The 23,909-nt window shown below is 41.1% G+C and overlaps 2 protein-coding genes across 2 annotated transcripts; one reads left to right on the forward strand and one right to left on the reverse strand.

Moving 5' to 3' along the window:
• Positions 1-8,094: 8,094 nt before the first annotated feature.
• On the forward strand, positions 8,095-8,691 carry RB195_010608 (uncharacterized protein; the record flags this gene model as incomplete). Its single annotated transcript, XM_064191699.1, has 1 exon — positions 8,095-8,691. One exon carries the CDS (start codon positions 8,095-8,097, stop codon positions 8,689-8,691), a length of 597 nt encoding a protein of 198 aa, XP_064049282.1.
• Positions 8,692-13,557: 4,866 nt separating this feature from the next.
• Positions 13,558-21,930, reverse strand: RB195_010609 (uncharacterized protein; the record flags this gene model as incomplete). Its single annotated transcript, XM_064191700.1, has 5 exons — positions 13,558-13,668; positions 13,740-13,841; positions 13,896-14,053; positions 17,212-17,321; positions 20,422-20,519. 5 exons carry the CDS (start codon positions 20,517-20,519, stop codon positions 13,558-13,560), a joined length of 579 nt encoding a protein of 192 aa, XP_064049283.1.
• Positions 21,931-23,909: the final 1,979 nt, after the last annotated feature.

The raw sequence follows: 23,909 nt of genomic DNA on the forward strand, positions 1-23,909 counted from the left end.
TCGACACATTATACAGTAGTTAGAAAATACAATGACTCAGCACTACATGACCATTTTTAACAAACGAATACTCGAACACTGAATGTTTTCTAGAAACAAATAAAAGAAAGAGAAGATTTTTGTTGTTTTGCCCTAATTCAAGCAATATACTGTAATAATGATAAGCATGGATCAGCACATCACAGAGCAGAGAACCACCCGTTCAATTCAGTTTCACTTTTTTTTCTTGAAGACACCATAGCAAGGAACTGATGTAGGGATCTCTTCACGAAAAAAATAATGCTAGATGAGCAGATTATGACTGTGGGCGTGTTCAATTCCTCCGAATTGCCCCTGTGAAACGGCGTGGGATACTGTCTTCTTGCAGAATCTTCCTAAGAGGCACCTTATCATCACTTTTGTACATGCGCCGGCTCACTCAGCAGCCTCTCCATTAGTTTTACTTGAGGAGACCGCTAGGAAACGTCAATGTTTGTTGTGCACTCACTGACACACACAGCGTGTGCAGGAGTGGCAGGTTAGACGGTGCTTCGTAGGAAAATTCGTTCAGAAATGCCTTTTCCCACGGTGCTTTTCAGCACAATAAGTGAGAATTGGACGTGGACATGCTCGTACTCGTAATCTACGCCGTCAACCCTTTCTTCACCTGGAGAGATCCCAACATCATCAGTTTGCTATTACGAATGGTAAGCCACGCTTTCAGAACTTAATCAGAGCCTAATCAGAACCAGTTGAAACCGATCAGCATGTTACGGAAATGAAAAATGAATATGATATTTGTGAAAGTGAAAGAAAATTGGATTTTCAACTGGAACGGGGCGCAGGGAAAAAAATTTGGTTTGTGCATGAGTTCCGTAGTTTTCAAACCTTTTATATCAAAAAGTGTTAGTTTTTGCAGTAACTAAATAATTACTCTGAATTACGCATACGAAAGTAGCGTGCTATATAATAACGGGCTTAGTATGTCATGTCATACAAAACAGTCAGTCATAAAAGTTTCTGGTAGTTCGAAGAAAATAACATATACAGCTAATTAGACAACATACTTCTACGAAAATCTGCATCGTAATTAGCCCAAAGATTTGTTGGCTCAAAGAGAAGTGTGGAAATGGCAAGAAAAAAAAACTTGAAAATGTTCAGCTTGTTGTGTGATGAAAGGAAACAAACATTTTCATAAAGAGCAGTTTATTTGAGGTTAGTCGATGCAGATGCGGCCCGCTTTGCACCCACAAAGTGCAAAAATCTCGAGATTCGTCAACTTGCACCTCTGCCTACTAGGCCATAAAGCATATAGATTACGAATCTAAGAAGTAGGCCTGAGGAATAAAACAAAAAAGTGTAGCAGTAAAAAGAATAGAGAAGAAGAACCAGTTTCTTATGGATATTTTCGGATTAGCTGGATGCCGGCGGATATTGATGCAGAATCAGGTGGCTGGTGTTCGACGTGCGTCATAGCCATGCTGGCGGATGGACAAAAAGAATGGGCGAAAATATCTCGTAATTTCAGAAATTTGACCCTTTCAAATGAAAAAAAAGCCAGAAGTGTTGATACTACTGGTAATAGCGGGCGTACTCCACAATGATGTGTTTCCATGTATTCATATGATTTGTCGCTTACAGGTTCATCCATAACTGCTATAAAAAGCCAAGATTTCGACAAATATAAAAATTTGAATGTTTTTCACGATTAGCTACAAAGGGACGACTTACGTGGATATTTTCGAGTTGAAGCAAACGTTCGTCTCGAGGTTGCATTACACCGCAAAACCGAAATGTTACCAAATGCATCACAGTGTAAAATTTTGATGCAGCTTTACAGGAAAAAACATCAGCGAGTGCTTATTATTTGGTTATTTTTCTCTACATTTATAACGCATTAAAAATGGCAGAAAATGAAAGAAAGACCATCTTCGAAGATTTCTACTTCCGAAAAGGCAAGAATGCATCGCAGACGCAAAAAGACATGTGCTGTATAGGAAAAGAGTGTTGTTGACAAACTCACCTGCCGTAAGTGGTTCAGAAGGTGTCAAACAAATGTAATCTTAACAAAGCACCACGTTCTGGATGGTTGAGGCTAGCGGCAAGGAAATATTGGTGCTAAGTGAAAGAGAATGGTGTAGAACATCCAGAGAGACCGAGGAAACTCTTGGACTCAACCAGTTAGCAGCTTCTAGGCGATAATTCCAAACTCAATAATTAGCAAAGCCGTTGTGCGGGAGTCGTACATTCAAAGGAGGTCACGGCATGCGTGGGATTGGAAGAGAATATTTTACTACCGCAGTGCTTACTTTAACCAGCGAATCAGACCATTACATCGAAGAGGTTCTGCTTGCAACTAAGTGAACTTAACCGAGCAATCGACCAGAAACAGAAAACTTCTAGAGCTTGACTGGGATGTTTTGTTGAAAATGAATATGTAAGAACAGGATACAGAAGAAGAACTGTGCAAAGTGGAAGTGCAGAACTTAATGCAGATGATGCACCGTAACGTTGGCGTGGAAGTGTCAGACATCGAAAATTGATAGACATTCGTTGTGAAATATTCTTCCCAATTTACAATGCAACCACTCAAAATACTGAAGACAAAGCGGAGAGAAATATGGCAGACGTGTGCGTTCAGCTGTGCCAGCACCGTGCATCTACGGGAACGCAACACAACCTGACATTTCCTCTAACTCCCTTTTTCCTCTTCTCTGCCTGTATCGAGTCCAAGAGTTTTCTCGGTCTCTCTAGATGTTCTACACCATTCTCTTTCACTTAGATGCACAAGATGCACCAATATTTCCTTGCCGCTAGCCTCAACCATCCAGAACGTGGTGCTTTGTTAAGATTACATTTGTTTGACACCTTCTGAACCACTTACGGCAGGTGAGTTTGTCAACAACACTCTTTCCTTACAGCTGCTTTTTGCGTCTGCGATGCATTTTTGCCTTTTCGGAAGTAGAAATCTTCGAAGATGGTCTTTCTTTCATTTTCTGCCATTTTTAATGCATTATAAATGTAGAAAAAAATAACCAAATAATAAGCACTCGCTGATGTTTTTTTCCTGTAAAGTTGCATCAAAATTTTACACTGTGATGCATCGAAGAAGTATCGAGCTCACCCGATTAAATTAATTGAGGAATTTGTGTCCATGAAACAGGACGCAGAAAAAAATTAAGCTTTTGGTTGAGTACTACATATTGATTCAGACATTCGCAGCAACGATCATCCAGAAAACGCCCTAGTTTATGAAAAAAAACAAACAGTTTAGAGATAAACGGTGGAGCATTTACGACTATTACACAGCGTTTGACTTGGATATAGTAAGATTGCAACTAATCTTATCAAATCACACGTGAACATGTTATCCGGGACCACATAATTATTCAAAGTGCTCCTCTGAACAATAAATGAGAGAAGAATTTAGTATTCGTGTAAACAAAGACCGCAGCCGAATTACACTCACTGCCAAGCTTCTCTTCCTTCTTTTTTCACCATATCAAAAACTACACGACTGCCCTTCTCATCTTTTTAAAACTGTTACTTTGGTTTGCACAAAATACATATTGCATTGCAGGTTCTGTACATATCTGCTCTACGAGAACAATCTGCTTGTGATTTAGTAGAGAAACGTCAAAGAATAGTAAGGAAAAATAATGAATTTGGGGTTAGAATGAGCGAATACATATGGTTAGGTAGGTTGCTTTCCCGGTTCTCTGCAAATTTGAAAGCAATATTTGGTAGTGGTGCATGATTAACCCATTAATGTCGCACGAGCAGAAAAAAAACGTTGAATCACTTTGTTTTGCACATGATCCTAGTCCTAGGAAACGTCACGATTTAATTCAGGTGTAAAGACTGGGATTTTCTCCACAGGTTTTTATTGGGAATTGACTCAAGTGAAATTTTACTCAATTCTGAAAACAGATGCAAAACAGCGTAGACAACAAGTGATTGCATCAGGGATAGACTAACAATGCCTAAATTGCTAAACAATGTCACGTCAAGTTCGCTAGACGTCTGCTGAATGTATGGAGCCCAATTCACTGACATAATCGAGATTTCCTCCTCTGAGAGGCCTAATGTGAGATTCGAGAGATTAGAACGAAACTTCAGGCTTCTGATTTCGTGCTTGGACCCGGTAACAGAACAATCACGACACAATGGGCGAAACGAGCGGGGTGTTGGGCAATTTAGTGCACAAATGCTTGAGTTTGTTCAATTTTGGAATTACGGCATTTGAACAGATGGAGCGCCCTGGGAACTGTTTATCAACACATTTGGTATCGTTGGCTAAATTGATCAATTTAATCCGATGCATGAGTTGACCTCTAATTTTCAGTTACCTTTTTCTGACAACCACAGTAATGTCAAAGAGGACCACAGTAAAAGTAAAAAAGTAAAGTAAAAGTAAAAGTAAGAACAAGTAAAAAACAGTAAAAAAGTTGTCAAAGAGGTCGATGGAGAAAATGCGCTCGGATTTCACATGCATTAAATTGACATCGAACGAGAACCGACAGAATTTGAAAGGAAATGTTTAGCTTGTTATGAATTGCAATTGGAACAACTATGAGCAACACATCGACACCGATGAACGTTTTCATTGTCAATCGATGGGAAGTAAATGCTAAGAAGACTGATGGTCAGGACATAAGAGCAAAGGAATGGGATGAAATCCTGTGCAAATGGATTAACTAGCGACTGCTGAGCAGCAAACAATTTGAAAAACCTGGAAATACTCGAAATAAACGGAAGCAAAAACGATGGGTTGACCGAATTGATCAAAAAGATAAGTGGAACGAAGCAGAGCATGTCTGAGTTGAAATGAGTCAAAAAGAGGAGGTTCGGTCCGCGAGAATATGGAACGGGAGCTCGCACTCTTGCACCACAACACAGCTGCTGCAATGTGCGCTGGCCGAGCTGTGGAAGATGCCGATCGATCGGCAGAGGTAGCCTTCTTTCTCTCAACATTGAGGCCAATGGAGATCATCGGAGAGTGGCCACCGGAGACTCAGTTGACCTCCTATTTGTTGGTCTACATTTTCTCATCCTGGAAAGACAAGGCTACGGATATTTCTTTTACTACAAACACACAATTCGTTCGGGCCATCTATATTTATTAGACAGCACACAATGGGTTCCTGCGTCACACTGCATTGTCCTGAGCATATGTTGCGAACTTCCACTACATTTATTCCGAATGCATAGATCTGTTCCATACTATCGCGCAAAAAACACAATTCCTTTCAATGTCGGAGTCACACATCTCTCCTGGGATTGTTCCCAACGAGATCTAATTCTAAACACCTTTCTTGATGGAAACGTAACGGAAACCTACTAAAAACCCTCCTTCCTGAGCAAGAAAATGAGTTAACAAAGTCCTTAGAAGTCCATAAGAACACAAAAGTCTCAGATTAACTGACGAAAAACTTCTCCAACTTCAGCACGCCTGTAGTTGTAATGAAATGAGAGCGCGCAAACTAGATTACAATGTTTCGATCCGTACTGCTCGAAGGTGCAGATCCTTGAGCGCGTATGAACAACAAAACCCACCTTCTTATGCGCTTTCATCTGAACCTTCGCATCAGCGTAAACAGTTGTGTCGTCAGGTAAACTGAACCTTCTTATTCCTGGATTCATAGGGAATATGCAATCTAGGTTTTCTCAAAAACTGCATGTGTTCTAACCAGGATAAAGCGTATAGCTGGGACCCGATCCTTCCAAAAACGGCATTGAATAAAATAAATACAAATGTGTAAAAATAAATTTCAAGCATTTACGCGCAGTGAAGGTGGAGATGCGGTGAACACGGCCCGTGATTTGACTTAGTGCCTATTTTGGTAGATTGAAATGAGCATTGAAAACTTTACGCAAAAGAAATCAAGGAGTACAAGTGAGTATGCTTTTTATGGAGGATTAATCAAACTGTCGTTTTTGCAGAAACTCTGGTTTCTTGAAAGTTAGTTGACAGAAGGATGGGAATTTTAACGAATTTCCCAACTTTTTTCTCAACCAAATTTTGAGAGGCAGAAGGAACTGTGTGAAAAGTGAAACAAAGAAGACTTTTATAAGGTATTAACCGAGAAACTTATTGAACCTTGCTCGAAGTCACACACATTTTCGTTTTGAATTGATGCCTATTTTGACTATCAAGAATTCGGATTTTCGCACTTTTCCTCGCTCGCGTCTTCGGATTAAAATACGTAGCGCGATCAAAAATCCCGAAAAATCATCTTCTGACAAATTATCAGTGAAATCTCTTAACCGCCAACTTTCATCTCTGTGGGTATCTTGGTTCCTTTAACTCCACTCGGAAAAAATCTAAAAATAAGACAACATTTTTTTAAAAAGGGGTAGGAAAGTTAGAGACTTCAAATTCTGCAGTAATATAGGCACACACCTCTCTAAATTCGACTGTATGTAGTTTCCAGTAGACGTCGTTTAGCAATTCTTACTCCCCACTCTGCAGTAATTTCAACCCTATTAGATGCTTTTTTGGCCTAGTAATAACGTCAGGTTTTTTTAGGTTTAACTACAACGCGTTGCCCCCATCGCTTACACTAAGCGTCCGCTGCTCAGAGGAGTACACATTGGCTATTTTGTTTAAGAAAGGCGAATCTACAAATATTGAATTTTCCGTAAATGGAGGAGTGCCGGGGCAATGCAAAGCTATAAAGAAAATGAACTTTGCCTGCTATGGCACTCAGGACGAGGTCATCTCTGGTAGTTCCCTCTTTCTTATACAGAAAGATTACAGAGAAACTAAGATACTTAAATTTAATAGTTACAATAGTGATTTTTAAAAGTACCCGCATTTTTGCGTAGTTACATGTACTTTGAATGATTTATATTCCATTTCATTGATTTCACTACTTTTATCAAGTTGTCTATAGTGTAACTAAATTCACTGTGCTTTTGTATCTATATTATTCGTATTTGGGGCCGCGTATACAAGCCTGATTGCTACCTGCTCGTGGTGGCCCTGCAGTAACTAAACGCAAACAGGCGTTCGAGTCTACGCATTGGGAACGTACGAGCTATATGTATAACCTGCACTGTCATATGGCAAAAGACTCCCATACATTGCAAAGGAAACAAGCACGAGAGATCGGCCAGCCATCAGCATCGAACATTACATAACATACTGCTGATGAGAAGAAAGTAGGTGGCTGCGCGATAGCTGTGAGGAACCATTGCAACAACCTGGAGGAATTTGGTCCAACGTCGTCTAGACGTGCCTTCGTGCGACTGCGGGGACGTAGAATACGTAAACTCTGGATCGTAAGTGCCAACGCACCTACGGAAACGGCTGAGGACAACAGCAATGACGTCTTCTATAATGAACTCAATGAGTTGTTGTCGGTGGAGCTACCCGGTGGTTTCGGCGGAGTAGCTGGAGGGAACACTTCAAGACTTTGCTGAACCGACAAGCGCCGTCAGCTTCTGAACTCGAGCACGTTCAAGGACCGACATATGCGGTTAACAAGGAACCACCGACCGAGTAGGAGGTTCTGATCTGTATCCAAAAGATGAGAAATGAAAAATCTGTTGGGGATGACGGGATTAGCGCAGAAACGCTGAAATATCTTCCTCCGTCTGGAATTCGAGAGATGACAAAGATAATCCGTTCAATATGGATAGACGAAAGGATACCTGACTCGTGGAAACACGCTATCAGAATTCCCTCCACAAGAAATTATCCTTTACGGACCCTAGGAACTATCGAGAAATCTCTTTGTTGGGTGTTATGTACAAGGTTTTAGACCAGATTATCCGCGACCGACTTATTGAGTATTGCGACGATCAAACTGGCTTTCATCCTGACCGATCTACGATTGACCAAGTGTTTATCGTTACGAAAGTGATCGAAACCTGGCAGCGGTATTCGAAGAAAATGCAATTAGCCTCCCTGAACTTTGAACCTCCGTTTTCGACCGTCCTCACGGAGGCGGTCTTCTCAACTTGGTCCGCTAAGGCAACTTCTGGATTTAACTACTTTACAGACTGCCTGTGTTCGACCCCCATCGCCAACGAAGTCAAGCTTCGAGTCTACCTACCCGCAATCCCATTATGATATACGGATAGGAGACTTGATCGGTACCAATTACGGAGATGGACAGGCTTGACTGCACGGAAAGAAAGCTGTTTAGACGGCTTCTTGGCTACTTTTGGCTTAGGGTTTGCCAGAATGAGGAGCTTTACGCGGAAATCCATGGGGTGTGCCGGCTGGTCACACGTGGAAGATACCAACATCTTGCACCGCCATCGAAAGTGGCTACAGAAAATTGTCTTCGCTTCTTTGGACATACATTAAGGAGACCAAGAGATCGCCTTGTTCAACGAATTTTGAGGAGTTTGTCGGATTCAAGCCGGAAGTGGCTACCTGGTAGAAAACGGAAGTTCTGGACTGAGGTGGTGAAAGAGGACCTGAGGACACTCGACGTGGATAGGCAGTTCAGGCGAAACTTAAGGTTTCGCCGGGTAGGGAATATTCCGGGATCGATTCCGTGCAAACTCTCGTCGAAGATCGATGAAGGTTGGGCAGAGCTATGTTCAAGGAGACACACCTCGGCGAAGATGCGAGTAATCGCGTCAGGCGATGACATCAGCCCGCTGGTTAAGTCAAGTCAAGTAAGCTATCATTCGTATCTATTATCTATGGTTTGTCTTCATATTACAGCTAACTGTAAATATGGTTTGACTTTGTAGGGTTTGGGTCAGTGACGGGAACCCTACGTCAACAAGTGTGGTTTAGAGCAGCAAGAAAATGCTAAATTGTCCACCATCAAGATTGGCTCAAGGGCAATAGCCATTGCCAGAAGTATAGAGAAGATAGATAAGATCTTTCTATCATTCTGTGACTTGTGTGGCCTCATCTCAGCTAAACCATTTTCGCTGTAGAGGTTTCGTGTCTTTCACAATCATTATCAAAATACTACACACTTTTATTCCAAAAGCAAGTGTGGAATATGACTTCTCACGACCTTCACTTGCTTCTTTTCCCCTGTTGGAAAAAAAAACCACCGTTAGAATCACTTTGAATCTGATATTTATCTACAATGTATCCTCAAACACAGACCTAGAGATGCTTGAAAATACTTGAAAAATAGTGTGTTTAAGCTTCATATCTCCAGGAATCAGGAGAACAAAGTTGATAATCTCAATTTTTTCCCTTCATCCAATGTTGATGCTCTCTGTCGCTCGCTTTCTGTTAAATGAAGAGATGTTGATACATCCATTACTGTTTTTTGAAATTATTTCTTGTTTCTTTCAGTACAGTTATTCCCTGAATGCAACTGCTTGAGATGCGTCAAAAAGAGTGTGCAAATCAGAAATAATAAGCGTATCTCATACGAGCAAACGGCCGTAGCATCTATTTAGATGCGACTGTTTACCTCACATGTTCCATGCATGCACGTACAATGTGGCTTTTTCGTGCCGCAACTGGGCGGAATCGTTTGAGGTTCACGAACATGTAACTGGCCTAAGCAGCACTAGGGCGGATTCGAACCTCCGATTGATCGTGCAGGAAGCGGAACCTCTAACTGCCCACTACACCCGCCTAATTGAAGTGGACGTGGGGGCGCATCCCAAGCGGATTGATTAAAGCCAGAAACTTTATCCTTTATCCTTTGACTGGGCGGAATATATGCGTTCTACCACAACTGATCGTAATTTCTATGATGCGAAAAAGGCGAGTCAGAATAAGAGTCAGAAGATTATGTTACGGATTATAAAGATGAGAAATAAGTAAAATTGTGAGTCTTGTTAGCTACAAGAACTGTATTTTTCTCTATCAGTCGTGATGAAAGTAGATATCCCGTCTCAGGTAATTTACCGTCTTCAAAAAGAAACGGAGACTCTAAAATAAAAATGATTGGTTTGATGTACGGATATCCACTTCTGTGCTAAACAAAGCTTTCTTCCAGTTATAATCGCCGTATTAAGCAATTGATTTGCAGCAAGCAAATCCTGCGAGAGCTCTCAGAATTCAACAAACTCGGCGCATCGTTTGAATCCCGTACGGGGTTGCAGAGGGGAACTACCAGTCACAGTGCAGAACGATCGTGCTACATATGCATGCAGCTCTGTAAGGATAAATGAGGTCTTGACGTGCCATACGCGTTTGAGATAACACAAATGTGTGATTTTTTTTCTACAATAACATCTAAATTCTCTCTTTTTGTAATGTTTCACAAATTAAAGTTTATGTATACATATGTATGTAAGTTGAAGCTCTGTTGAAAGAATCGTTCATTTGGAGCGCGAATCTCTCAATAAAAGCGTGTGAAAAAAGTTTTTAAGTTTTACGGCAGGTGGGAATATTTTCTGTAGTGAAGAGTAGTAAAACGAGTTTTACGGTAGGGGAAAATTTTTCTGCAGTGAAGAGTAAAGGTAAAGTGTTCGATATTGTACATGGTGTCTACACAACGACTTGCTGATGTAGCACGCCAGTGATTTTATCCTGACAGACATGTCCGGTACTAACTTATTAACCCTAAAGAAATGGAAGGATTGGTTGACGCTGGGCAGTATCGACCGTGCTGTCGCAGTTGAATCAGTTTCGGCTGCGCTATACCCGCTCTTTTATGGAATAGAATGAATTTGACTTTTATTCTGGGAAAGAAATAAGGAGCGGAGAAAGAAAGATTGGATGGCCGCTCAGCAGTGAAACATAGACGAATGCTTAAAGTCTGTTCGAAAATATGACAATTAAGGAGTGAAATTTTAATGGTAATTCGTTGGAAAGAAATTCCCGCAAAAGAAAGACAAAATGACAAAATCCGAAATGGAGGGCGGATCCTTTCAGATAGAACCACGTTTTCTGTTGATCTATGGCCAGGTTTCCACTGATTCATACTGAAAAGTAGCTAAACCAGACTGTTTATTGCACAGTATTACTAGATCTGACTACAGCAGAGGGTTTGAGCAGATCAACTATTTGCGGACGTCACAACGATTGACAGGATCGCGGCCATATAAACAGGAAAATACGCCACGGAAATGGAATGCGGCTCACATTCCTTTTGCTCGAACTGCTCGTTACATCCCTAGCTTTATTTCCGAACGAGAATGTGTATCTTACAGAACCAGGAGGTGCTTTTTAGCTTCAGTCTTTGTCCTTCTCCGCTCAGCCTTGCTCTTTAGAGGACACTGCACCAATACAAATGGCTCGCTTGCGAAAGAATGGCGTCAGGAAGGATGGGTCATGCACGAATGAGGGTTTGCGGAAGATTATGCATGAGGTACGTTATTTCCAGGTTTTTCTTCTTATTTCCATGTTATGATGTGAAACTATCTCTGAATTTTTCATATGCACCAAACTTTTCTCAGCGAATAACATACTGAGCGTTGCTCAACATTGAGTGGGTTCAGCTCATCCCGGTTAGCAACGGCGAATACTATTACATTTAATGTTCTATTTATTTCTATTTAATGTGTGTTGTTGTTTCGGGAACTAGTAAGCTACAGAGCGATCTAGACAGTAAAGCACCCAAACGTGATGTAAAGATCACTTCAACTTTCAAGCAAACGTTTCTCTTCGTCCGCTTTTATTTTTAATAGGTAACTTCGACTTTTCGCCCTTCTTTGATTTGATGTATTTTTAAAGGGAGCGTGTCTCGATTTTCATGCTGTGCGGATTTCACATCCGAAGCGTAGAGCTCAGGTAGTAGATTACCAAATCTGGCATAGTTCCCTCGATTTTTACCTAATCGTCGCGAAAAAAAACGAGGAAACCGACGACGACTTCAGTTGCAACGCGCCACCTTTGTGTACGCGCCGCCCCCACTTGCGAGCGGTCGGAGATCAATTATGTCTTCTTACCAGCCCATTCAAGTAAAACCACTGAATCGGCTGCTGAGGGGACCGGTACGTGTATAGAGGAGCGCGTTCTAAAGTACCTAGTTGAACCTACTACCGAACTCGACGCTTTCACTTTGGGTTCCCCACCACATCAGAATCGTCTGCCTTCATTAGATTAATTTTAACTTATTGGTAATAAAAAAAGAATTTTAAAAAATAAATAAAAATAAAAAGAGAAAAATTTAAGAAAAAAAAAAAATAAAAAAATAAAAAAAAAAAAAAATAAAAAAAAAAATTTAATTAATTTTTTTTAAAAAAAAAAAAAAAAAAAAAAATAAAAAAAAAAAAAAAAAAAAAAAATAAAAAAAAAAAAAAAAAAAAAAAAAAAAAAAAAAAAAAAAAAAAAAAAAAAAAAAAAAAAAAAAAAAAAAAATAAAAAAAAAAAAATTTAAAAAAAAAAAAAAAAAAAAAAAACCAACAAATCATTCTACGGTCTCATACAGTCGTTTCCAACGATTTTCGATGTTTTGATGAAATCTTAAATTTGAGTCCCTGAGCACCTTCTCAACCATAGTATCAGCTAGGGTTGGGTAGCATTTATTGCTGTTGACGAATACTTAACAACATTTGTCAAATCTTTGTCCAGTTCTGTTTTGTAGACCGAATACTAGTAACCGACAGTAAAAGAGAGTTGCGGGTACAGTGTCGCAAAAGAGGCTTCTATTGATAAGATGCTGGAATTGTCTGTGGGAAAAAATGACACAGAGTATGCACACTGGATGCCATCACCAGTTCGGAGGACAATCAAATTTCTGCAATCTTATGTCCAAATATATGAAGGTTCCCAACCACACCTTTTCACAGTGCAATCCTCTCGAAAGAAATCTCTTTTGGTTTTTTTTGTGTTTCTTCGCGTATGCCGCTGTGATCAGCCTCATCTTATAAGTATATTTTATTCTTGTATTTCTTTAATGTTATCCTAAAGAACTTTCAGTCAATGACGGTCGATACGACAACTGAGGTGAAAAGGGCGGTGCACAGAGCAGTGACTGCGTCCTTCGACGGTAGCTACGGAATACTGTGTGCTGAGTGCGCATTCTCCTACATCGTGCACACTATTGAGTATTGTGTTCACACTAGGCATAACATTACCTGTCTCATATATAAGGATGCATAAAGTTTTATCTCAACGTGACCGCATTGTTACTGTCACTCATTACGGCACGACACCAAGCAAGAACACCCAACCCGAAACAAAGAGCAGACGAATGGGAACAGATCAAAAGTTGGGACTGTCTACGGTCTGCCGATAAGATTGATCGGTGACCTTGAGCCGTAGTTCGAACATTTACCAAGGGTAAAACTGCAACATTCATTAGGCTTGTATTCATTCGATCAGCTACCTAGGAAGTGGAGGAAGATCCAGCAGAGCTGTACACCATCTCGCTCAGCGCACAATAGCCGACCATACGCTGTAAGTTGTGCTAGCGCTATTCTAAGCCAGAGTTTCCATAAGTTTTTAACTTTTCGGGGTAAAATGTGAGACAAAGCTCGGACAAAGGTGTGACCCCGTTCAGCACCATACTGCTTGTTGGTCGAGTTCCTTTGCGCACACACAGTCACACAGTTCCTGATTGGCACGGGCGCTCAGTAGCCGTGAATACGTATCAACCATGTGGGTAGGAGTAAATGCACAGCGTCACCGCAGTGCTTCGTCTACTTCCCATAACGAGAGGCAAAATGAAATATTTATGCATGTCTGGTGGGGAGCTAATCATGAACAACCGTTAATAGCAACAAAACGAAACATCCTAGGTTAGTCGAGAACGACACCGCAGGTTCCGATTCCAGCGTCGCAACAAACGTTTTCATGAGCACGTCCTGCAGACATTGATATTAAGAAATAGATTGAAAGTGATCGCCAAATCACAGCGGAGGTAACGAGCACATACTTTTCCATCACGTCTGAGAGTGCAGTCATATTCACCAACGTTTTCTTTTGAGAAGTGCTTAATTCTTATATGGTAGTATTTCCCCTTTTTATTTTTGTGACTCTAAAAAATGGGTAGTTCTCTTCGGTCCATTTTCACAACAAATTGGAGGCCTACCAGATGGAGAACATTGCTGAGTATTGTCTGATTGTTGAGGAGGCACAGCACTTCCGTATGCTCACTGCCGCTGGATAAGCGAATATCATAAGAGTTACCAGTGTTGGCGTACAGAATGTCAGCGTCGGAAAGGTCGACTCCAAATTGCTTGGGTCTGTCTGAAAAAGAAAATATGAATATGTTGCATGAAATAGTTGGTAAAAGTCAGCAATCTTTAGAGAACAAATTGATTTCAAGTTGAATCTTGATTCATCCTCCTAGCTTAATTTTAGAAATCTGTACACTTAAAAGAAGCTTCACGGCGTAGTCACTCAAGAATTTTTCTGTCGAACAAAAAAAAACAGTTCATTTCAATTCATATTCCATGATCATATGATTGCTTGCTTTGCATTTTAGGAGTTCAAAAGGAATCAACGCAATCAACTTCGATCCGGAATGGTAGGGCGTTGTGAAGGCGGTGTTCTTGCGGGGACCACCCGATGAGTAAAGACGGCATACCACGAAACTGGCGATGTTGGGATCTCTCGATCTCGTCAATTTCCTGCTATTCAACCTTTAGGTTCGTGTCCTAATGCTTCCATACAGTTCTGCAACGAATTTATCGAGCCTGGAAAAACGAAACATTAGATTGGGCCCAGACAATGCCGAAGCGTCTGCTGCTTTTTGCCACTGGCCACACATCAGCCCCAGAGATAGAAAGACTTCCCTCGTAAAAGAGTAGATCGAAGGTCAAGTGGAGCAGAACAATGAGTTGTTGCAGCAAATGTCAAAACAGTTGCAACCTTGCATCACTCCTCTTCTTTCTAGATGTTGTCAGCCGAGAAATCTGCGCAGTGGTCTGCCTAGAAATCGGCCCAAGCACACCTGCAACGCCCTGATATTTGGTGCGGAACACGAAAGCAGTAATCCAATTTGGTGCTGTCGCATCGGGTACTTGAATCATGTGTTTAAGTCTGGGTTTCTCATGTTGTGTCAGTAGTATGGGAGTAGTCGTGTTACCTACTTTCTAAATTTTTTTTTACCTCAAGATGCACGAGCCGCCGGCTTTGCCGGTTTTATCGCTTGAGATGTTGGGATTAATACAAGTGTGAGAAGCGAAACCATGCTTGAGACGTTTGAGTACCAAAACACAGAAGACATCCTCAAATTACCTTAAAAAGTTTGGGATTTCTCAGAACAAATGAAAATTGTGGTCTGCACACACAAAAAAAAGCAGCTGTCAGGTTTCCGCTGTCTAGAGAGCAAAAATGGGTTAATGAAAAACACATTAACAACTTCCTAAAGCCACTGGCCACGACGTGCGTAATCATCATCCACAATCAGGACTCTCGGAAATCTTCGCAGTAAGGTTTGGTCGAATTCCATAAGTTCGGAGCGAGATGGTAAATTTACATGCAAAGACTGCGACAAAGTCGTTCGTTACAGAAGGACATCATCGGGAGCTCCCCTTAGTCGTGGTCAGCTTCGTGGAGCACCTCCAGAGAGACAAGACCTGCTCACTGCGAGTTTATTTTCACAAGCGGTTTCAGTTGTTGCGTGAGCCGTGAGCGCCTGCGATCTTGAGTCTCCTGCGACCTCGCAATGCGCAAAGGCTCACCGTTGAGTCAAATTCTTCCACAAGATCAACATCGCTGCAGTAGACGATGTAGTTCTTGAAATATGAATTGTAAATGTACTAACACACATACTACAGAAGGATCATCTCACTTCTGTTTTGTCGCGTTCCAAGGGTCGTAAAATTATTGGGTCTATGATGACGTCGTGTGTAGTTTTAAAAACAGTTCAGAAGCACTTTTTTAGGTGAAGGAAATTACTTTGAAATAAAGAAAGTGTTGGAGTTAAAGTGATGTCGGAGAAGATTGGGGAAACTAATATCTAAACGAGCCTTATCTGGCCAATTTAAAATCCTGCCCGCTCATTTATTAGGACAGCTTCAAATTTAGCTGTTTAAGGCATCTTTACATTAGCCTTTTTCGCGACATGTGTGATAATTTCATTCATCGTGCATGCTTGGCCGACTTCTAATCTATTGGGCGGATTTTTCGATTAACAGCCTTTATAAAGGAAAAAGAATGATGCAAGGTTCCAACTCTTTCGACATTTGCTCCCGTAGCAAATCTACGCAACCCTCGATTTATTCCGTTACCAGGGAAGACGGTGAGCCTTTCCATGTTTGGGCTGATATAGCGGAGCAGTAAAAGGATGCGTGCCCATCACTAGCGGAGCTGTGGCTTGGATGCCTAGGGCGAACCTAGTATTCCATTCCCCCAGGCTCGATAAGTTGGTAACAGAGTTGTATCAGGGGAATAAAGTACGAACGGAAAAAGGCAGTTTTTCCTCTTTCCTCTTAAGCTTTTGAAAGCACTTCATTCTGATTCTTATGATTAACCTTTCGGTGGATGTGTCGTTACTCTCCCTTCGTTTTCAACCACGATTGTGTCAATGTCGCTGCGGAAATCGGTCACAGTAAGATTTTTTCCTCGTCTTATCCTCCTGTCCACCTACAACTCTCATAGATTTCTGATAGCTTCCTGAATTTGACATTGCGCGATAGAGAAAGGAAAGTGTTCAGAAGAAAACCAAGTTTCAGGAGTGAAACATCTAACGTAGGTCGCTGGCAGCTTCTCAAAAACTCGAGTAAGTAATAAAGAAGGTGCTGAGCTGCGTGTTTGATCTCGATAAAACCAAGTACTTTTTTTGGACTTGGAATGTTGTTGAAGGTGAATACTTTTCTAATGAAATGTTCTACTGAAACTTTTTTGTCTGGAAAAGCAAGCCTTTCAATCAAGTTGAGATGTGCCACTTCCGCCCAGTTTCTGGAAATTTGGGAACTCTCAAATATGCATATGAAGTGGGTACCAAAATATTCACTAGGACGTGTACTTTACTAATATTAGCTTAGCTGTAGCTTAACTCTTCTCGTATTTCATCTGCACAAAACTTCCTATGTCCTATGTCAAGGCGAGAAATTATCTCTGAGCCTAGTCACTAATTTGTAGCCGCTGGCAATCTAGAGAATAGACGCTTTTGTAAAAGTTTCTCGTAGAGAGTATCCGCGTTTCCTTTTCTTTTTTTCCGACGAAAAATTGTCGTGATTGCTGCAGCACTACATCCTTCCAGCACTGATAAATTAGTGCCAAACTTGTTTCTGGGGATAAGAACTTGCTATAGTTTTCGTGGATTTCAACTTCGCTTGAGCATAACTTTTTTGAAAGTGAGATCGAAGATTTAATAGACTTTAATAGACTAGAAGATTCATTTTATGAAAACGAATTCTGAGGTAAAATTCGGAAAGAGAAGGGAAATAGAAGAATACCTCTAATTTGAAGCTGTTGCGTGTAGCACGCTTTTCCTAGCGATTCCTGGATACAACAAGTGTATTCACCAGCGAACAAATCGCGATAAGCATCAAGGCTAGTGTTGAATCTAAGAGAGGAATAGTTTGCCAGAAATTCTGGATTAAGAAAAGTTATGATCAAAGTGTGCAAACAAGATGAGGTTGACAAGGTGACTGAAGAGAAATTTAACGAATTCGGAGCAAAATGAACAGTATATGGATGTGTGTCTCGACGTTCCGAGCATTCTCTCCTGGACAACTGTTGTTCCAATGAACTATTCAAGTGAAACGTTGACAACAGCACTTTACAGGATAATTGCAAATAACTAAATGGAAGCAGGCACCCTGATTTCTTCCAGCAAAGCTACACTACACCTTTCAGCAGAAAACTGTTTACTGACAACGAGCATATTTCCAAAATCATATAGAGGTTCAAGATAGGGGAAAGAAAAGTGATATGTTCTGCACATTTTACCACCTTGCACGTGAATAATTGTAGATATAATAGAAAGATGTAGTAAGAGGTATTTTAATAGACTAGAATATAAAAATAATAGAATACAATAATATAATAGATATACATATAATATATAATAGTAAAGATGAGCAGGAATCATTTGAAGTCCAATATATACCTAATTTCATTTTCTTTTTTTCTTTTTTTCTGACAGACTTTCTATCCCAGTCTTCCAAAATTCCTTTTTGACTTTATTTCTGAGAGAGCACATCACGAATCTGACGTGGAAAGGGAATCGGCGGGAAAAGCTGGAGATGGGGTTGCAGGTTGCGGTACCTGGGGTGGATCCATCCATCTCTCTCCAGTCGTCGTAAAAAAAGCGGCGTAGGAACTGCTTTGGTTCCCCCGAGGTGCGTTAGAACACTCCACCAAGTGCACATTCCGGGCCTCTCTACTCGAATAGGAGGAGACCTCATTAATCTTCGATCGCATGCCGCACGTGGATGCGCGCGTGCACAAAGGTCTTCCACGCCATTTTTTTATGATGGTTAGGGAAACGTGGGTGGAATTACCGAGGATCCCGCAATCCACAACTCCGTCTGTAGCATTTGCTCCACCACGTCAGATTCATGGTATTCTGTCTTTGGGCAACCGAAAAACCTAGTTATTTAGGAGATGAGCCGATATATTTCCAAAATAGCAGAAATCAATTTTTCTTATTACTACTAATATTTCAACTGCAATTTCAAGGTTTTGACTTGCCGCACGTGGAGATTTGTTTCATAGAAATGTGATCAGCAGGATTTATACATTATATTCATTCAGTGCACTCAAGGAGCAGAGCCTTAAAAAAGCTAGTGAACAATAAGAAGCAGAATTACAGTCCTGTGCATTTCTCCATGATAAAATCGACAGAGAATGAACTCACAGGAGCTCGTCTCGTTGAACTTTAGTCTGTTTCGGAAGAATGCTCGATCCGTTGAACCTCCACCGATATCTATTTTTCGTTTCTGGCTCGTAGTTACTGCAAGAGAGCACGCGTGTTCCGTTTTCTCTTTGCGGAAGCTCCTCCCACACGACGGGGTCCAGCTGAAATAGCAAACGTCGTGCCGGTAACTATTCCCGAAGGATATCAGATTTCCTTTTAGGCAACATTTCGTGTCCTTTTCTCCGTCTTTGACTTGGAAATATTGAATGAGAAAACTTTCGCGTGACAATTCCTGAATTTGGTACTGGTTATAGCGTCCACCAAAACAAAAATAAAGAAGTAGTGGAGAAATCTTGGATTCTGCTTCATTCTTCTGATATTATTTACACCAGATTGAGAGCCTCTTGTACTAAAAGGCTTTAAGGTTCAACTAGAAATAATAATTACATGAGTGCTGCTGAATTGACATATTGTTACTTTCAGAATGATCTGAAATTGTGAAATTGATTATGAGCTAATCTCATTTTTACAGAGGTTTTTTTCGTAGGATTAGCCTTCGTTAATATAGGTTACCGTTCTAAGAATAGGTTCAGAACAGCATTTCGGAAATATCAACGGTAAAACTTTGAAGCAGAAAATCCTGGCCGAGTGAGTCTCTGCATATCAAGCACTACAGCGAGATAAATTAATTTCAGATCTCCTCCGCATATGCTTACATGCTTGTTTCCGATGAATACACTCAAATCCATGAACTGCGAAAAATCGTCGTCAGATCAAATTGACTTAAAAATTTATTCTTTATTTTCCGTTAGCTTCATCATTTAGCGCAGTGCGGTGAAATCCGTAAACCGAAGAAAAATTCAATTTGTTGAACATAACATCCGCGTTAGTGAATGGAAAATGTGACTCTGCACCTTAATTTGAGTCCACTTGGTCGTGACGAGGACGATGAGGAATAATAGAAGCAGTGAAGTAGTCCTCATTAAGAGGAGCTACTCTCCCCGTCTGCGAGGCGAAAGGAATATCGGCATGAGGAGCCGGGGAAGCTGCGACAGCCAGCCTCCGTGCTGCTGAGTTTGCACAAACCCGTGTTTGTCTGCATAGTCCTCTGCGGTCAAAGGACAAGAATTATTGGCAGACTGTTCACTGCTGTCTTCAACATAAATTTGATTGCGTTCTGGTGGTCTTGGGAGCAGAAGGAGATCGGCTGTATCGTCTACAGTTTTGAAGGATAGAGTTGCGAAGGTAAGGCCGACTACCAGCTGTCTTTCTGATCTTTTTTTGTTATTTTATTGAGTTCCAACCGAGACAACCAAGACATACACTTTGTTTGATATGATTGGAAAACTCCCCAGCGTTTCAGTTAGTTCTAGAATGGTAATCTGGAGAACACATGAATGTGCACGGTCTTCTTCAAAAAATGTATTCAAAGAATAAGAAATATCCGTAGGTCATCTCCTTGTTTTTCTTTTGCTATTATCCTTCTTTTTACTAGCGGCCCTTCTAAATCGCAAGCCTGTGAAAGGTTTCCACAGATTTTGTTTATAACAGCAGTGAAGGCTCCTTCAGTAGAACCTGTTGCCTGGCTTCACTCCCATGTCAAGAATTCTTCAGGAGACAGGGGAAAGATAGATTTCCCAAGTCTTCCCATTTATAACATCTTAATGAGTTATAGTTAGGTTAAAACGACATGAAGCCTGGACCGTTGCGTAAGCGGCCGCGCTCGGAAGCGGTGCGGTGGAGACAGCGGTTGGAATCGAGGTGGGACCATGGTGAGGTGGGTGGCGGTAGCGAACATTCTTACACGATCCCAACCGCTACGCTCCACCGCTCCGCTTTGAGTGCAGCCGCTTGCGCAAATGTCCGTGCTTCATGTCGTTTTGACCCGACTATATCCTCCATCCGAATAAATGCTTATCTAACACTCTTTTTTAGACAAAATTATTTCTCTATAAACAGTATACGTACCTGCAGTGACAAACCATAAGCCTCAAAGCCATAAGTCCGAAATGCAGCCTATAGAAAACCATAGCAACTATTCCACTGACCATTATTTCTACAGCGATAGGAAAAAATATGTCAGGGTCTGATGTGGTAAAATTGCGTTACTACTTAGTACATGCACTTCATGTTCCTCTGGACTCAGAAGAACAACTCTTTCCCTGAGGATTCACGCTTCATTCGAATACACCAGTTTCTCAGAAATTACTGAATTTTCTGAATTTTGATTTTTACATCTTTGAGAACAACGGTTGTCTCCGAGTTCACATAAGTTCAGTTAATGGTGCAGAGCGCGTGTGGACGGAACTTCCAGCTACAAATTTCTGTTTTAAAACTAAACAGCTCGGACAACAACCTTGCACTCCAAAAACACTGGTAAATGCAAGTAGTCCATGTTTTCCACGTCGCGACGTTTTTCTCTGGAAAATTGATTAGCTGCAGAGAAAAACTGCGCTCAAAGTCTGCATCGCTAGAAAGTATCGATGCTCTCGAGAAAAGCGAAGATCAACGTCCACCCCCTCCTGCACATGGCACTCCTCAAATGCGCTTTTTTTACGGGAGCCTCAGGAGATTCTGTTCTGCTCAGACACTTATATTTTGTCGCACGTAAATGCGAGTCGTGCAATGGAATGCGTGGAAATGAAGCAGTTGCGCCTTTTGCACCCTAAATGAAACAGTTATTGAAGGGGGAACTTATTTTTTAGCTTTATTTCTTACTAATGTTATAGATCGAAGAGATTTGGCGCAATCAAACGATGAAAAGTGAAGGATGCGGTATGCATGTGACTCCATCGAGTCTGCATGGCCAAACCTCCTTGGCCAGGAAATCTTCTCATTGCGTTGGTAAAAGAACTGACTAGGAGGATAAAAAAAGCGAAACATCGGCTGGCTCCCGAAATTAACTGTTTAGACCCCGTGTGCGTTCAGAAACCTCAAACAATTCTGAATGGAAGTCGAGTGCCTTGACGCATTTCAAAAAGGCTGATCAGTGCCGGACAATCTCTTCTTGTTATTCATCCCCTAATTAGATGGCGGTCTTATTTGGATTTAACGACGTTAGCTAGGCAAACACAGTGGGAAATGGACGATGTTGGGATCTTTCCTCGAAAAGATAGGAGGAGAGATGTAGTTTACAAATATAAGTGATCGCGCTTACTTTTTCATTGTAATCCAGAGAAAGGAGTGTGGACGAGCATTGGTTGCACTCTTACTCCTAACAATCCAACTTACACCGGGTAGAAGAACGAATAGTTCTTTCGCGTAACACGTTGCACAGTGGAGACACAGGCACAGCTAAGGGAGTTTCTGACATCGTTTTCCTGGACCACGAGGAGGAATTCAGCGCGCTGACGCTGCCCGTGAAACGCACCCCTATCTCTATCGATTCCTGAATCCCACTCCGTCAATTTCGCGATACACCTTAATTAATGAATTAGTAAAACTCATCTCCAGGAATGGTACTTCTTTGAAGTGAAGTAGGTGACTTGTGGATCAGAAAGATTTACCTTGACAAATGATCTTTGCGAAATTATCGTCGTTATTTTTTTGCGTATATCTTGTTTTGGTCTTTTTTCAGATGGCGGGTTCACTCGAAATCGACAAATCGTTATTTTTTGAGCTTAGAACAACTTTCAAAGAATCACGCATGTACAGAAGTAATTAGGGAGAAACCAGTCGTCAATCTTCAACAATAATAAAACTCAATGGATTGAAACTGTTTCCCTCCCTAAAAATAGTTCTGATTGTCCCTTAAAGGCAGCGAAATTTACATGGTACGGAAACCCCAGGCTTGCGTAAAGTGGTCTCGAACAGACGAAGCTACTACGCTTGCTACTGAAATTGAGTGTAGAGCCCTAATATTATACTCTAATATAAAATGGCATTTATGGCTTTCTACATTGCTATAGTACTGCCAAATGAAAGGATTCCTATTTTTCACTGTACGGTAAGAACTGCTAACGTTCAGTGGGAGCAGATGGTGTTGAAGAAAACAATTATTTCTTCTCTTCGGGCATTTTTCTTTCACTGCTTCCAACTCAGTGTGATGGATATTGCGAGTGAGTGAATACTTTTTCCAGTTCAATGCTTGTCTCTTTTTCTTGGAAATTTTTGAGTGAATCTGAAAAATCAATTTCCCCAGAAGAACTAGTCAATTTCTCCTCAGAGTCTTCCCTTCATATTTTTCATTTCAAATACGGAATTTGGAACAAAAACACTCATTTTCGTGATTCTAGCGAGACTTCTTTGGCAGTTTCGGGAAAAATCTGGGGAACTCTGTTTGAGTATCGCGAGAAATATGAACGAACAAAGATGAAGAGCCCTTGCGGACAGATTAGAAGGGACCGTAGCATAGGAGAAGACTCAGGATCACCAGGAAATAAGTGTCTGCAGACGACCACACCATTCATTCATTTCCTAACGGTGATTCCACAGTCGCCCAGCCAAAAATTGGACTCACTTGGGTTATTTTGCTGTTTACACAATCTTCCACTCACAGCCTGAGCCAACGTAGCAAAAGAAACCCCACACGAATGTATCAGTAAACCCCTCTATTTGAAGCTGAGCACCTACCGGCACTTCGTACATGAAACACGTTGACTTCTTGTGTTCAACTTTGGATGCATAATACTATGTAAAAGACAAATTTTTGGGGATTTATTCATTGTATACAGTATTGTAAACAATTCAGAACAGTGGCACACCATTCAGAAGGCAGAAAATGATTTCTGAGCGAAAGTGACGTTGTTGTGGAAGTATTTAGTCATTATATTTTCAATGATAGACATCACCTAAAATGTTCTTGCGATACATTGCTGGAGGCAGAGCTGGATGCAATCCACGGATACTTTAGCGCACACAGCAATCAAAAGGAATTTGAGCAAAAGTTACGTGGAATTCAGCGAATAACTAAGAAAGTGTGTCATTTGGACGGATTTCACACAAGTTTCAGTTGACGTTTCGTAAGTGCGCACTTTATGAGAGGCATTCACGCGGAAACCGCAAGTCTCTTTAGAAACACGCAGTCATGTCGCTTTCCCTTAAGGTGCATGTGGATTTCACCGGTAAGCTCTCAACAAAGAAATTATGCCTATTTAACTTGGTTGAGCCCAGAATGGATCTGGATCGCAGACCAGTGTTTCAGACTGTAAATTTTGATCTATACCTGGCCATTCCAGCTCTGATTAATCAGATGAAAATCTTTCGCTAAAGTATTTGAAAAATCACGATGTTGCTTTGCGAAACATGAAAGTGCTCCTCTGACTGGCACTCATTTCCTCACAGCTGATCGCC

Source organism: Necator americanus, chromosome III, assembly GCF_031761385.1.
Source record: "Necator americanus strain Aroian chromosome III, whole genome shotgun sequence".
NCBI classification, from domain to species: Eukaryota; Metazoa; Nematoda; class Chromadorea; order Rhabditida; family Ancylostomatidae; genus Necator; species Necator americanus.